Source organism: Halichondria panicea, chromosome 6 (genome assembly GCF_963675165.1).
Source record: "Halichondria panicea chromosome 6, odHalPani1.1, whole genome shotgun sequence".
NCBI classification, from domain to species: domain Eukaryota; kingdom Metazoa; phylum Porifera; class Demospongiae; order Suberitida; family Halichondriidae; genus Halichondria; species Halichondria panicea.
In genome coordinates, this window is record NC_087382.1 from 1900056 (window position 1) to 1914271 (window position 14216).

A 14216-nucleotide genomic window follows, 5' to 3' on the forward strand; every position below is an offset into this window, starting at 1 on the left:
TTTCAAGTATCTTCTCTCTGGGCTCTCTCTCCATCTCTCAGAGCTGAAGAATGGATTCTCCCTCCGACCCTCACCAGCTCCCTCCATACTTAAGGCCCTACAGCTATCCTGCTGGTGGGCACAGCTATGGCTACTACTACCCTCCTTCCTCCTCTCAAGCTTCAGCAATGAGAACCCGCGGTGAAGATGGCAGCGAGCCACCAAGAAAGCGCATGGCAACGGGAGCTGGCTACTGTCCTCCCCCGCAGCACGCAAATCTCTTCAGACCAGTCGACTTCGATGCTCCAGCGGTGAGCGCAAGGTTGGTTGGCCACAGAGCTAGGAGAATGCCTGTAACACCAACAGGTTCAAACTGCTCTGAGGAAGACAGCTGGTCGCAGGAGGCCAGTGGTACCCAGGCGGTGATGGGGAAGGACTCTACGTACAACAAGGAGGGCATCACCATCGGTCTCCAGGAAGCAGATTTGTGGCATTCCTTCGCCAGTGTCGGTAACGAGATGATCGTTACTAAGCCTGGAAGGTACGTCGCCTATTCGTATAAAGATTTGCATTTACGGCCTTACTTTATAATAATAATTGTAGTAGAACCGTAATTCATTCTGATCGTATAATATACAGTCATACGTAGTATAAAATAGCGATCTATAGTTGAACAGTATTGGCGGTCTTTTGGGTGATAATTGTGAGGATGCATTTCTCCTCATTTACATATTAAAAGTGTCGATAGATTGAATTCCACTTACATGTGATCACGATTATCACCTCTTCTCTCTCTTTCTCTCCTCGATCTGCAGACGCATGTTCCCATCTCTTCTCGTCAGTATAAGAGGCTTGGAACTGAATGCCAACTACTCCATCTCCCTAGGAATTAAAGCAGCCGATAAGTACCGCTACAAATTCCTCGGCATGCGTTGGGTGCCGATGGGGGAGTCGGAGATCGTGCAAGACGAGTCTCGCCAAGTGTATCACCATCCCAACAGCCCTAAGAGTGGTGCCTTCTGGATGAAGAAACCTATCAGCTTCAAACCTTGCAAGATCACCCACAACACTCACTCAAAGCATGGAAATGTAACTTATTACTGCCTCCCCCCCCCCTCCCCCCCCTCCGTCCCCACTATCTCCATTCTCACCAACAAGCAGTTAATTAAGATGAAAATTGCAGCCTTAAATCTTGAGTAGAATTGTATGCATCACCAAACCTTGTGAAGACCTGAACTGCACTCAATCTTTTCCCTATACTTTTAGAAGCTTTTCCTATTTAGTATAAATTAGCTCTACACTAATTATGAGAGAAGGCATTTGTATAATAACTACAAGTTGTTTCATTAACATGTTATTTCCCTGTTCAGATTCTCCTCCATACAATGCATAAATATGTGCTGAGTGTTATAGTCAAGAAGATCGGAGTTGTTGAGTCAGAGACGATCATCGTGCTCACTGCCACAGAGTTTATCACCGTGACAGCCTACCAGAATTCTAAGCTCACTCTGCTCAAAATCAACAACAATCCGTTTGCTAAAGGATTTCGTGAGAGAGAGTTGCTCCCAGGCTGGGACGGAGGCAGTGTTGCCATGCCATCCATCCACCCCAGCATGCCGTGGTTCAACCCGTCCATGCTCGGCTATCAACAAGAGTTGCCTAGTAAGTTTGTTGCCTGGTAAGTTACAGTTATGAGTTAAAAGCATATTGTATAATTATGTGTATAATTAAAGCTATCAACAAGTACAGCTAGTAAATTAAAATGATATCTATCTTTGCAGGTGTTGCCTCCTTCACACCGAGTGATTCCTCGGCCAGCTCTCCCAGTCCCGCCCACTCGATTGCCCCCTCCCCGGCTCACGCCCACGACTTCATGCCGCTCACCTATCCCTATGTCCTCTCCAGAGACCAGAACATCACCACGCCAACGATGATGTCAGAGCTGACGGAAGAGATAGCAGAATCCCCTTGAAAACAGATGACGACGCTTTCTAAACATTTTTCTTTTATAAGCATCGTATTGCCTTGTACTATAATTTGTAGAATATAACGCTGCTCTCTAACGAACTGGACTTGCCAAATTTACTACTCTATCGAACTCTAAAGACTTACTATTGAAATCGAACACCTCTAGACACATTTACTACTGAAATTGAACAAACCGTTAGACATTACTACTGAAATTGAACATCTCTAGACTTACTTGAAATTGAACTATAAAGACATTTTTGCTTCGTATCACTTTATACTGTTATTGTGCGTCTACAATCTTTTTTTTCTCACAATAATTGTATGAACGAACAACAATAAAATTTTTGCATAATTATAGTCTCTATCTAATTTAAATAGCAGAGTCTTTCAGCGAAGGCATCGGATTGGTCCATCGAGGCCTTGTAGTGGTAGGACTCCCCTTAGGGGAAACACTGCTCTCAGGTACATTGTCAGTGTGGTGAGTTGGACTGGAGCCGTTGCTTAGCGATGGAAGTGTGGTAGTCTGGTTAGTTTGGTTCTTTAGTTTACGCTGGATTTTCGGTGTGAGATTATCAGCTTTTAGTTCTTGTCGTATTGCCGCCATTGAGCCGGGGTTTAGAAGACTCTCAGTTACAAGTTCCGTGATGGAGCGTCTCTCAACGCTAATTCTTCTTTCAGCACTAGAGTCGATGCTGCATTTTTTCTGTGCTGGCTTATGGTTCTTTTTCGATGTTTTGGGACTTGTGTTGTCTTGTATAGACACTAAGTCTGAATACGATGCACTTCTTTTTGCTTCACTCTTCACCACGGCAAATATGTCTTTGTTCTTTACTCTCTTTTCTTTTGTTGGAGGAGGGGTCGCCAATGTTTCCATTATCAATGGTGGTGAATTAATTGATCGCTTTAGAAGAGCTTGCAATTCATTAACTTTTTCATCGAGAGTTTTCAACTTTTGTCTAGATTTGTCTAATTCTTGATCTTTTGACTTCTCCAACTTGACAAGAGCTTCTTTGTTCATTTCTCGCTCCTTCTCAAGCGTTTGCTCGTGCTGGGTAGCTGCTATCGACAGTTGTTCTTGAGAGTTCCTCAATTGACCTTCCAGTGCGGATATTCTGAGTCCCAGATTCTCTGATTCCTATGTATCAGTTAAAAAAGAATTCAGACATGTAATGACTACATGCTAAAACACTACTATATACTACAACATTTTAATTATGGGACGTCATGCACTTTCCGCTTGATTTACTTCTCTTCAAATATATACATGCAGCCTCACAAGAAACAAACCTTTGAGACGGCTGCTTGCAGGACATCGATACACTCGCTTTGTCTCTCCTCTCGGGCCAAGTCAAGTGCCGTCTTTCCATTTTTACTTTCTGCCAAAACGTTGGTGCCACTACGAATCAACATGGTCACCACTGCCGACTGGCCCTTCCACGCAGCTATGTGCAGAGCTGACAATCCAATCTGAGGTATAATAATAATTATTAATAGCAGATCAGCAGTGTAATTTCATAGCAGAAGATCCATAATAAACAATAGTGAGGCTTATAGCTGCTACTGCATGGTGTGTACTATACAGCGAATGGTTGGATACTATTATTGTACGCAGCATTGAGCCTGCAAAATGATCAGAATTCTAGACTTACAGAAGTAGTGGCATTCATTTCACATCCGATAGCAATAAGAATGCTAGCCAACTGGAAGTGGCCATTGGAGCAAGCACACATGAGACAAGACCATCCATCCTTCGTGATTGCCTTTACTGAAGCACCCATTGATAGCAGTAGCAGAGCCAGGCTAGTGTGACCCTCCGTGCAGGCATCATGAAGAGCTGTCAGTCCTCTCTGGAGAATAATGGGAAGAGAGTGGTGGATATAGGTGGGAAGAGTGGACAGAGAGTGGTGGGTAGTGGGGGAGAAAGGGGGAGACTAAGAGTGAGGAAAGTGGGTGATACAGAGTAGCCTGGATAGAATGTGGGAGAATTGGAGGATATATAGCTAGTGGGAAAGGAAAGGATTGTTTGTGTTAATTAGAGAGCTGACAAACAACATCATTTGCACCACTTAAGGCAACAAACAATTGGCACAACATATTGACATCACCCATTAGATAGCTGTACACATCTCAGCCTGTGAATATCCTTACCTTGTTGGTGGCGTTTATGTTGACTTTGTTGCTTTGCAGGATCACCAGAGCAGTCTCATAATGGCCGTACAAGCAAGCCAGTTGAAGGCAGTTCCTACCATGCTGCATAGAAAGGAAACAGTATAGCTTAAGTAGTGAGCTATAAGCTAAAAAGGTGTAGTCAATCATAGCTATAGAAATTTAGGATTATACATGTAATATATACCTAGCTACTAGCCACCTAGCAGAGAACATAGAGTCATCTCTTGATGCATGAGTATACACTGTAAGCTTACCCTGTCCACTGTGTCCTGAGGGGGGTGAGCCCCGCCCCTCTTTGCTATTGCCTCCAGCACTACTGATGTCTGTCCCTTCCTAGCTGCCACTAGCAGTCCACTCACGATTGGAGACTCTATCTTATTGGCATGAGCGTGGATCTCCTCCGAGATATAGCCCTTGCCACTGGCTTTCTTTGCTTCCATTTCTCTACAAAATATAATATGAAGCTTCGTGCTTGTTTAGTAGTTGTGGTTAAGTTTGAACACCCACTTGTAATTAATCATTTGTGACGTGGTGGTCTAGACCAGAAACAAAACAACAGCTTTATATCTATGGACGTCATTATTATTTCGTAGTGCTGACTCTGCTAAGCTGAACAAACTGACCATCTGGCGACAAGCCCTGAAAGCTGTTAGGACAGAGAAGCAAAGAATGAGATCCAAGTAACCAGGAGTGAGTTTTAAACAGTGTTTGTGTGTGTGTGTGTTTGTTTGACTACAATTTAATATATTATTGCTACTGCCACTATTTTTATATATTGGTAGCTAGTTTGTATTGAAGTGTGTAGGTAGATTTAGTAGTTGTGTCTATGGTCTGTGCTGGGCCTAATGGTGCACTATGTTTTATTATAATCATGAGCTTTTGTTATCCTGAGCATCTTTTGTTAACGGTCTGTAATAGTAACACTAATGGAGTTAGGTCAGGGTCTCATACAGGTATTAGAGGGGGGTCGTGCTTTTGAAAAGTAACCAGAACATTTTACTAGTTAACACCTAACCCTAAAAAAAGTTTAATATTTCAATACCTGTTTAATAGTATGTAACATTTAATTTATCGGCTATGGACACTCAGTCATACAACTAGTAACCTGAATGCAAATTTTAGGGGGGGGGGATTGGAGCCAGATTCTCCCCCCCTGTATGACATCCTGTAGGTGACGCTGTAATAAATGAGTAGTGCGTTGGCTGTGTACTGTAAGCAGGTATATTTCGAGGGTATAAACTTTTGCGGAATAGCGGCCTTTTTGCAGCATGCATGCATGTGATATTCATTCGTGGGTATAAATGTTTGCGAGCTTAATCAGAGAAAACCGCGAACATTTATACCCTCGAAATATACCCGCTATATACGGTGGTATCAAGAGTGTCCTGACGGTATGTCAGTAGTTGGTTGTGACTCTGTTTCCTGTATAAGTGCTAATACTAACAAGATCTACATGTACACACACACACACACACACACACACACACACACACACCACACACACACACACCACACACACACACACACACACTCACACACACACACACACACACACACACACACACCCCACACACACCCCACACACACACACACACACACACACTCACACACACACACACACACACACACACACACACACACACACACACACACACACACCCCACACACACCCCACACACACCCCACACACACTAGAAATTTCCCTGTAACTAATAGTTATGGACCTTCCAAAAAATACTGTAGTTATTAGGCCATTCCTCCCATGCATGCACACCCTAGCTGCACAGTCACTCCTAGAGCTTGTGTTGATATGTATACTGGGTGCAGTATTAGTGGCTATTGGAATCTATTGATATCTGCAAACAATTCTACCTTTTGATCTGTCTATTGCAACACTAATTGAATACATGCAAGTCAGTTCAGCAAGTTATTTAATAGGTGGTCTTGTAATTGTACTGAGTATCTGGTTTCAGTATTAATGATGATCTTTGTACAAGCCTCATCATGTTTATTGCAAGTTGTTAAGTATTAAAGTTAGTTAGGTCACTGTGGGGTTTAGTGGTTAATAGTATAAGTCTTCTCTAACCTCCATGGGGATTGTGTTGCCAGTGGAAACATAGAACACCTTACTATACCTTTATAACTTTATGTATGTACTATATAATGTGCTTATAATTATAGCAAGTGCAGTATAAACAGTATTTGATACTGCATTTGGAATTTGTAAAATGCAACTACACTGTAGTGACTGGAGTGACTGTACTTGAGATAAGAGTAACTAGTGTTAGTTGTACAAACCACTTCACTACTCTGTTACACTTGTCTCAAGTAGATGCTACAATTTCCTATATTGCCCATTGCCCCAGTGGAGCTGCAAAGCACATGAAGTAATCATTTGCTTAACCTCTGAACATGTTCCTACTTTAACACTGTTGTGTTGTTGGGAATACAATAATAGTTTTAATTATGATTTGCTGTAATGTGACATGTACTGTTCTCATTCACAGATTAGTACAACCATATCTTCATTTCTTTCTCTACCAATCACCACTTATCTTACCAGTCAGAATGGCTAGTAACGTAATTGAAATGAAGAATCTCTCATCTAAAGAACGGATTAAAGCCAGTCACGGTCGGGGGCAGCAAAAAACAACAGGTCGATCAGACAAGGAGAGAACTGAAGTAGACGCTAAATTGTAAGTTGAAAAACGAGTGTGTGTATTTGTAGCTAGAGCACTCCCTCCCCACACACACACACACACACACACACACATCACGCCCACTCACACACACACCGCCCACACCACACAGGGCACGGCTACTCACTGTGTGTGGCTCGGGTACTAAACAACAGCTACTGGAGCTACTCAAGGACACAGACATCATCAACAAAAAAATCAAGGTCAGAAAAAATTCCATCTCAAGACATGCAATTTTTAAGTTGCTATGTTTTTTCTTCTTAGGGTACCACACTGCTACATGAAGCGTGTTACCATGGTAACCTGGAGTGTGTCAAGGCGCTCATGAAAACCGGGGCCTGCCCCACCATCTGGGACGTGGTGCGTTGCCATAGCAATATAATTAGATTGTGGGGATTCCCACTCTCAATGTTTAACATAATGAAGGTTCTGTTTTCTCACTTTCTGAACCTACACCTACTAGTATTGCAGTGTTATGTTGTCCAATCCACCCACACTCACACACTCTCACACCACACACACCCACACAGAGGGGCTACACACCCGCACACTCTGCTGCCTACAACAACCACCTCTCTTCACTACAAGTGGTCCTGGACTTCAACCCACCCTCCACCACGAACTCTGCTAAAGCCACTCCCAACACTCTCTCTAAAGACAAGGAATCTCTTCTACATATCACGTGTTTTCGAGGCCACCTCAAGTTAGCGCAGTTTCTTGTGTTTAGGGAAGCCAATTTAGGAGTAACGGATTGCCATGGTAACTCAGTATTGCACTACGCGGCTGGTTCGGACAGTGGAGTCCTCGTGAAGTGGCTGATTGATCAGTTGTCGGAGGAAGTGGAGAATGCCGTCAACGCTAGGAACAAGGTGTGTGTGTGTGTGGTGTGTGTGTGTGTGTGTGTGTGTGTGTGTGTGTGTGTGTGTGTGTGTCTTTTGAGAGCCCATATGACTTGAGTGTCCAATTTCAAAACTAAAATATATATTCAATAGCTCTTAGGGAGCTCAGCTATCACACAATAGTAGACTTTAACAGGACCAAGTGATAAAGGTTCCTAAGAGCTACAGAATGCATCGTTTTATGAAAGCAATGTATCTGTATACTCTAGAACCAACCGTCTCCCCCCTCCTACAGTTTGGCCAGACCCCGGCCCACAGAGCTCGAGCCTCACTATTATTGTATCTGTATACTCTAGAACCAACCGTCTCCCCCCTCCTACAGTTTGGCCAGACCCCGGCCCACAGAGCCTCAGTACTGGGCTGTCCCTCCTCCCTCAGTGTTCTGATCCACTATGCTGCTAACCTCTCTATAGAAGACAATGATGGGTACACTCCAGTGGACCTGGCACGGCTGATGTGCAAAACACCATGCTATGATATCGGTTGTGATGTGAAGAAGGCATACAGTCTTCCACCCACTCCACCACCGTACAGTGGTGCGTAAGATATATACGAAGAGTTTGTGTGTGTGCATGGGTGTGTGCAGTGTGCAGTGTGCAGTGTGCAGTGTGCAGTGTGGGGGGTAGATAAGATTGTACATAAGTCAATAATCCCCACCTTCCCTCCCAGGTTCCATCTCCAAGAGTATGGATAATCTCTCCTCCAGTCAGTCACTGTCTGTCAGTGGAGGGAGGCAGAGAAGCCTCAGCAACGCCTCCTCCTCCACACATCCACTGCCAGTGAGTGGGCGCACACACACACACACACACACCTCCACTGCTAGTTAGTGGGCGCGCACACACACACACACACACACACCTCCACTGCTAGTGAGTGGGCGCACACACACACACACACACCTCCACTGCTAGTGAGTGGGCGCGCACACACACACACACACCTCCACTGCTAGTGAGTGGGCGCACACACACACACACACCTCCACTGCTAGTGAGTGGGCGCACACACACACACACCTCCACTGCTAGTGAGTGGGCGCACACACACACACCTCCACTGCTAGTGAGTGGGCATACTTGTTTAATCAACCAAGCGTCTCATTAGTCTATTTTTTATGAAGTTGTGGCTGTTTTCAATCCTAAATCAACACACAAAGTTGTCTATAATTAATTTATAGCCATGGTAAACTAGGCCTCCTATAGGGCATATCCCTTATGTAAGAGAAATAATTATAACTATGCTTATGATGTTTCCTCCCCCCCCTTACAGCAGAGGCAACCCTCCATCACTGGTGCACAAAGACCACGGAATCTCTCCATTATCAGAAGAGCTTCTCTGATGAGCAAGGGATCGTCCCTCACATCTGTTGATGATGCAAGCATGTACGTAACCAAGACAACCGCTCTACAGGTAAGTCGTCTGGCTGGAGTAGAACTGTATAATCAATTTGGATATCAGGTTTTGAATGCGACGTTACTTTGATTGAATTTTTGCATACTTTACGATCGACTGAAATGCAAATAGGGAGCATATTCTATATTCCCATGTGCAGTATAGTTAGAAACGCAATCATATCATTATTCTAAACCTGATATATGGAAAGAAATTCCCAATTTCTAGTAATTTTTAGATCGAGTGCAGTGATGTTTGTGCCCAGCATTTTCAAAGTGGTGGCTGTTTTCAGTCCTCAATGTAACAAATAGTTATTTACGTAGTAAACTGGCTAGCCCAAGAGGTGGTTAGTACCAACCACCACCACCGACCAGTCAGTGTGTGTATATCGCTGGAAGTATAACTGTAATACTTGATCATAATCTTTCAGGTTTCGAGCTCCTTCAAGCATAAGAAGAGCAAAAGCTGGGACATCACTCAACAACTCCTCTATAACAGCAGTAAGTTACTATAGTGCTCAGTGCACTCATCATCATCAAGTATTATGAAAGCCTAAAGCTATAATAATAATGGTGTGCTTGCTCATAATATCATTGTCTGTCTATATGTTGTAAGTAATGGCCTTGTATATACATGCAGTGATGTTGTTGCAGCTCTTACTAGTGACGCAGGTCATGCATATACTCTAGCTAGTTTTGGAATTTAAAGAATTTGCTGTACATGCATGCACAGTGTAAGTGGCCTGGCCCCTTAGTTTGAACTCATTAATACGTGAAGTTAGTCATGCCTTAAAGAACACAATAATTCGTAATGTACGTATTTAATTTTATTATCTTCCCGCCCACACCCGCCCACACGCACACACATATAGCTGCCTACGAACCACCTCCTGATATTCTATTCGTTCCTCCGGTCCACAAGACAACCATCTCTCAGGAGAACCCACGATTCTTCAGTGGAGCCCATGACATCAAAATCAGAATATCTCCGGAACACTGGCCCCCTCAAACCCTACCCCCTGACCCGTCCAAACTTGATCCGACCCCTCCAGCCCAACCCCCCTCAATCGACCTGTGCGTGTGTGCGGCCATGCACTTGAACCAGCCCTTCCCCCCCGGCTACACAATTGTCAGTCCAGTCTACTTCATAAGCTGCAAAACACCGCGACCTTGTCAAGTTGAACTGACCCTACCACATGTCGTAGCTTACACCAAAGACGAGGACAAGAAACGATTGCGTATATTATCAACAACCACAGTTAATCCGAATTTACGTGACGCCTGGTCGCCTAGCGATAGAATGCTTACGGAGCTACAAACAGATTCTTTCGAAGTTGATACGTATCGTGTTAAATTCAGAACCAGTCTGGTCCACCCATCTCTGTATGCAGTGGCCGTTAACGAAAGGGACTTTAGTTTAGAGCCACATTTGCCGCTACGATGCTCTCTGTATATCAGCTATCCCGTGTTGGAACCGACGGCTAGTGTCTCCGGACTCTACGTGACCTCGTATGTTGGCATGAAGTTGAAGACCGTGTACACAGTGAGTTTAATAGTAAACAGTTCAGTTAAGTGAACCCTGTACGTACTTGTCTATAAACTGTCTGTTAAATTACTTTATCTTTCAGGCTGTGACTAACCAAACGACTGAAAACAAGAGCAAGTTTGAGGAGAAACACTTCACACTATCAGGGGACAGTGTTCGTGTGGATGCTGGCCTAACCAACCAATCAGATGAGTGGGTGATGACATCACGTGACAGTGGAGAGGTAAGTGTGTGCTGTGGATGGTTGTAGAACTTTAACTGCAGATAACTTTAGTCTAGAAGGACCGATTTCCAAACTAAAAAATGCATTTTGTAGCTCATAAGGAGCTATACATTTAGGTCATCAGTTGGTGTGGTTAAATCAAAGACCATGCAGCTAAAATCCATTGATATAAGTCTTTGTGTGTTTCGGCAACATCTTTGGCTGTATAAACCAGTTTCCAAATTAACTAAAATATGCATTTTGTAGCTCTAAGGGAGGTCTATCATCGGATATATTTAGATCTGAGCTAGTGACTTGTTGACTATTTCCCTCTATCTTCCCTCCATGCATAGTTCACGTACAACCAGCTGGCTCTAACTCAAGAGACTGACAAAGACTCCTACAGCCACACACCCGCCTACCCTCCACACACAACGTTCTTTGTGGAGCCTCGCGGAGTGGCGGCAGCCGTCAGGTGCAGAGTGAAGTTGTTATCAGGAGATGGGACAGAGATCAGTTACATCCAAGTGATCCCCTTCTCTCCATGCAGAGGTACGTGTATATTAGTATAACTATTATCGTTGATGTTGCTGTGTACAAGTTATATATTAAAGCATTAAATTTTGTTTGCTGTTTATTCTGACAACTAGGCTAGTGTCATGTCAGAACAACTTTTATATTTCTCTTCCGGCCTGTAATGACTTATGTACATGAAAGAATTTTCTAGACATCATAACCATCATTAGTTGTTATGCATCTTAATAATGACTTTCTAGTTGTATGCTGATTACCCACCCACCCACGCAGAATTGACCCCGCCCCCAAGTCACCTGTCAAAAAGCTCTGTACCGCCCCCTCATTTCACACTGGCCCAACCTGACGACCCGGACACTCTAGTAACCAACGTGTAAAACTCTTTCTCTTTTTTTTTACCCTCCCTCAATTTTGCAATTTTAATTCGCTATTGTACAATATAAATTGATTTTTCGCTCTAACAACTTTTTTTGCTCAATTAAAACAGTCAAGTACAAAGTGCAAAATACAAAGGTTATAGTTACAATAAGACGACGTGAATGTTAATAATATAGAATTCAATTGGAAAATAATTAAAACAGAATAATTGTAACAGACAGTGGAATGATTAATTAATTATAATTATGGTGACGTGATTAGTTTCTATAGTGAGATTAGAAGATCCTCTGCCTGATCGAATGCAGCCTCGCTCTGCTGGGGGTCAAGGGTGAACCACAGCACACTTCCTCCCACCTGTCACAGGTAGTACACTGTGCATATTCTCCTTACCCGCAGAGAAGCCCACCAAGCGACCACACTCTGGCTTCAGTAACAGGCACCTGGAGTTTCAGACATTCGATCAACGATACAATGTTATGGCTATTCACCACCCTCCTCTGTTTAATCAATGGTTCGGGGACTCTTTCAGTCGCCATGCTTGAGTTCTATGGGCAACAATTTTGTGATTTCAAAAATATAGCTACTTTTAAATGGCCATGGTACATGGTGTCATGCAATGAACCCCCAAAACAGACCAGGGTGGCTGGCAAAAAATTGGAGTTATGCACTTGCCAAATTTCCAAAAAATTGCAGCAAAATTCGATGAATACACAATGTATCCATAGATAGTAAAGGAAAGGGATTGGAAACGCATCACGTGCACCAATGTTTTCAACAGAGCTTGCGTGTCACCATCCTACTTACGATTTTTAATGTTATTCATTGTTAGTCAAAAGGTCATTTTGTTGTTTTTTGAGCTATATTTTTGGACTTCAAGATCATTCTTTCAGCGTTCAAGCCAATCAAGTAAGCTGTTTGGGTACATAAAACATAAGCTTTCCAATGGTAGTGGTCCCATAAAGTTTGGATGGTGTATTGCACCCCAAAAAGTGTTTTTAAACCTTGAAAGTTAGGGTGAGTTTACAGAAGCTCTATTGCTCAATGTAAGGTATTATGGATTGGTTACATGAGAGAATCTTGTTCTTACATAATAGAGCTATAGTATGATAATTATGTAGCATAAGCCTCATATTGCATGGATTAGTGAGTTACAATCTGCTTTAAGTAAAAAATGTTGTACTATAGTGACAATTTTGTGGAAGCTATTTCTCAAATAGACTTTTGCAGATTAGCTGTATTGTTTTATATTATTGTAGTACTCATGCTAGAATGTAGTATGCAACTGATTTTGGAGTGATCAGGGCATCTATTCGTGATTTACAGCAACTTTTATATCATGTTTTTTAAAGTGATTAATTAATTGTCTTTTTTTAGGATGTGAAGCAAAAAGCTTGTAAGAAAAGGTGCAAGTCCTCCTCAACCGTTAACCAGATCCCACTCTCTCTCAACAAAACAAAAGCATCTAGGAAGACATGAATTCAACAATGTCATCCATAAGACATTTAGTAACCTCACCTGTCACCTCATCATTAAGTATACATAATTATATACATGTTTATTTTTGCTTGTGTGTATACACTGTAGTTTTGCAACCACTTACTTTAAACATTATATAATATAATTTATTGACATCCCTTAGAGTACAGTATTACACTTATGATTAGTGTCAAGACTCACAAAGGGAGTTTAGTAAGATAATAAATACATTGCTGTCGTGTTTATAATTATGTAACTAAAATAGATCTAGCTTTTTTTACTGATATGGATGCCATCATGAAGCCCTTATCCCTTAACTACACTGTCCACAGTATGAGCTTAGACATGCTTAGGGCTCCAGTTTGAGATACTTCTCATAATTATACCATGTGGCTTCGATTTACGCCGCAATGGAGGGCCTGTAATCGAGGCTACAATCTGTAAGTAGGATGGTGACATATTACGTAATGCGTTTCCAATCCCTTTCCTTTACTATCTATGATGTATCATTATAAAACCATAAACAGAGTCACAACAAACCACAAAAAGTCACTTTAACAAAACATTACTACGTTTTGATAGATCATGTGGCCATTCTGACCTCTGACCTGGACCACTAATCGGTGTTTTTTTTAAAAATCAGTATGACCCGGAAAATCCGTGAAACATAAGATTAATTTAGTGTGGCCATACTATCTATGCTTGGACTTTTGGCATTCTAACAATCATGGTCGATCATTACCCACTCTTTGAGTTTCCCTGAGATCCTGGATTCTGCTTGCATGCAGCAAAATTAATATGTTCATCATGATATAATAAATTATAATGTGTATATAAGCTATTGCTCTAATAGCATTAGCTAGACTATAGTAGCTTTATGTTATGTAGCTTTAACACCTCCACCGAGGCATCAGCACCCGTGGTGCTTTCATTATAATAATAATTATGATCTATATAATTATAGTAAATGTA

General features: G+C 42.4%; 3 protein-coding genes and 1 long non-coding RNA gene across 5 annotated transcripts; 3 read left to right on the top strand and 1 right to left on the bottom strand.

Annotated features, from left to right (window-relative positions):
* Positions 1 to 50: 50 nt before the first annotated feature.
* Positions 51 to 1526, top strand: LOC135337187 (T-box transcription factor TBX6-like; the record flags this gene model as incomplete). The annotated part of the gene is made up of 3 exons (XM_064533086.1): positions 51 to 520; positions 795 to 1068; positions 1350 to 1526. Coding segments are annotated over exons 1-3 (921 nt in total), but the record flags the coding sequence as incomplete, so codon positions are not given.
* Positions 1527 to 2188: 662 nt separating this feature from the next.
* LOC135337115 (ankyrin-3-like) lies at positions 2189 to 4637 on the bottom strand. Its single transcript, XM_064533019.1, has 5 exons — positions 4374 to 4637; positions 4099 to 4200; positions 3600 to 3797; positions 3238 to 3417; positions 2189 to 3085 (listed from the first exon to the last, which is right to left on the bottom strand). Exons 1-5 carry the CDS (start codon positions 4557 to 4559, stop codon positions 2321 to 2323), a joined length of 1431 nt encoding a protein of 476 aa, XP_064389089.1. The 5' UTR covers positions 4560 to 4637; the 3' UTR covers positions 2189 to 2320.
* Positions 4638 to 4649: 12 nt separating this feature from the next.
* Positions 4650 to 11874, top strand: LOC135337112 (uncharacterized). 2 transcript variants are annotated; one of them, XM_064533015.1, is made up of 13 exons: positions 4650 to 4809; positions 6627 to 6815; positions 6931 to 7021; positions 7083 to 7178; positions 7349 to 7687; positions 7953 to 8253; positions 8387 to 8496; positions 8987 to 9127; positions 9540 to 9609; positions 9981 to 10651; positions 10737 to 10877; positions 11210 to 11408; positions 11664 to 11874. In XM_064533015.1, the coding sequence occupies exons 2-13, from the start codon at positions 6688 to 6690 to the stop codon at positions 11765 to 11767; spliced, it is 2391 nt and encodes a 796-aa protein (XP_064389085.1). In that variant the 5' UTR covers positions 4650 to 4809; positions 6627 to 6687; the 3' UTR covers positions 11768 to 11874. The 2 variants fall into 2 exon arrangements, with proteins under 2 accessions (XP_064389085.1, XP_064389086.1); XM_064533016.1 differs by having other exon boundaries at positions 4651 to 4809; positions 8040 to 8253.
* Positions 11875 to 12584: 710 nt separating this feature from the next.
* LOC135337118 (uncharacterized) lies at positions 12585 to 13399 on the top strand. Its single transcript, XR_010395023.1, has 2 exons — positions 12585 to 12674; positions 13143 to 13399. It is a non-coding gene; the product is annotated as an uncharacterized LOC135337118 (long non-coding RNA).
* The last annotated feature ends 817 nt before the right edge of the window (positions 13400 to 14216 follow it).

What these genes read in the sequence shown, in the direction of transcription:
- LOC135337115 (XM_064533019.1), bottom strand. Translation starts at nt 4,559, where the DNA reads ATGGAAGCAAAGAAAGCCAGTGGCAAGGGCTATATCTCGGAGGAGATC. An exon ending in AAATGAATGCCACTACTTCT is followed by an intron (nt 3,418 to 3,599) that starts GTAAGTCTAGAA and finishes ATTATACCTCAG; the next exon opens with ATTGGATTGTCAGCTCTGCA. An exon ending in TGCAAGCAGCCGTCTCAAAG is followed by an intron (nt 3,086 to 3,237) that starts GTTTGTTTCTTG and finishes ACTGATACATAG; the next exon opens with GAATCAGAGAATCTGGGACT.
- LOC135337112 (XM_064533015.1), top strand. Translation starts at nt 6,688, where the DNA reads ATGGCTAGTAACGTAATTGAAATGAAGAATCTCTCATCTAAAGAACGG. An exon ending in CCAAGACAACCGCTCTACAG is followed by an intron (nt 9,128 to 9,539) that starts GTAAGTCGTCTG and finishes ATAATCTTTCAG; the next exon opens with GTTTCGAGCTCCTTCAAGCA. An exon ending in AGTTGAAGACCGTGTACACA is followed by an intron (nt 10,652 to 10,736) that starts GTGAGTTTAATA and finishes TTTATCTTTCAG; the next exon opens with GCTGTGACTAACCAAACGAC.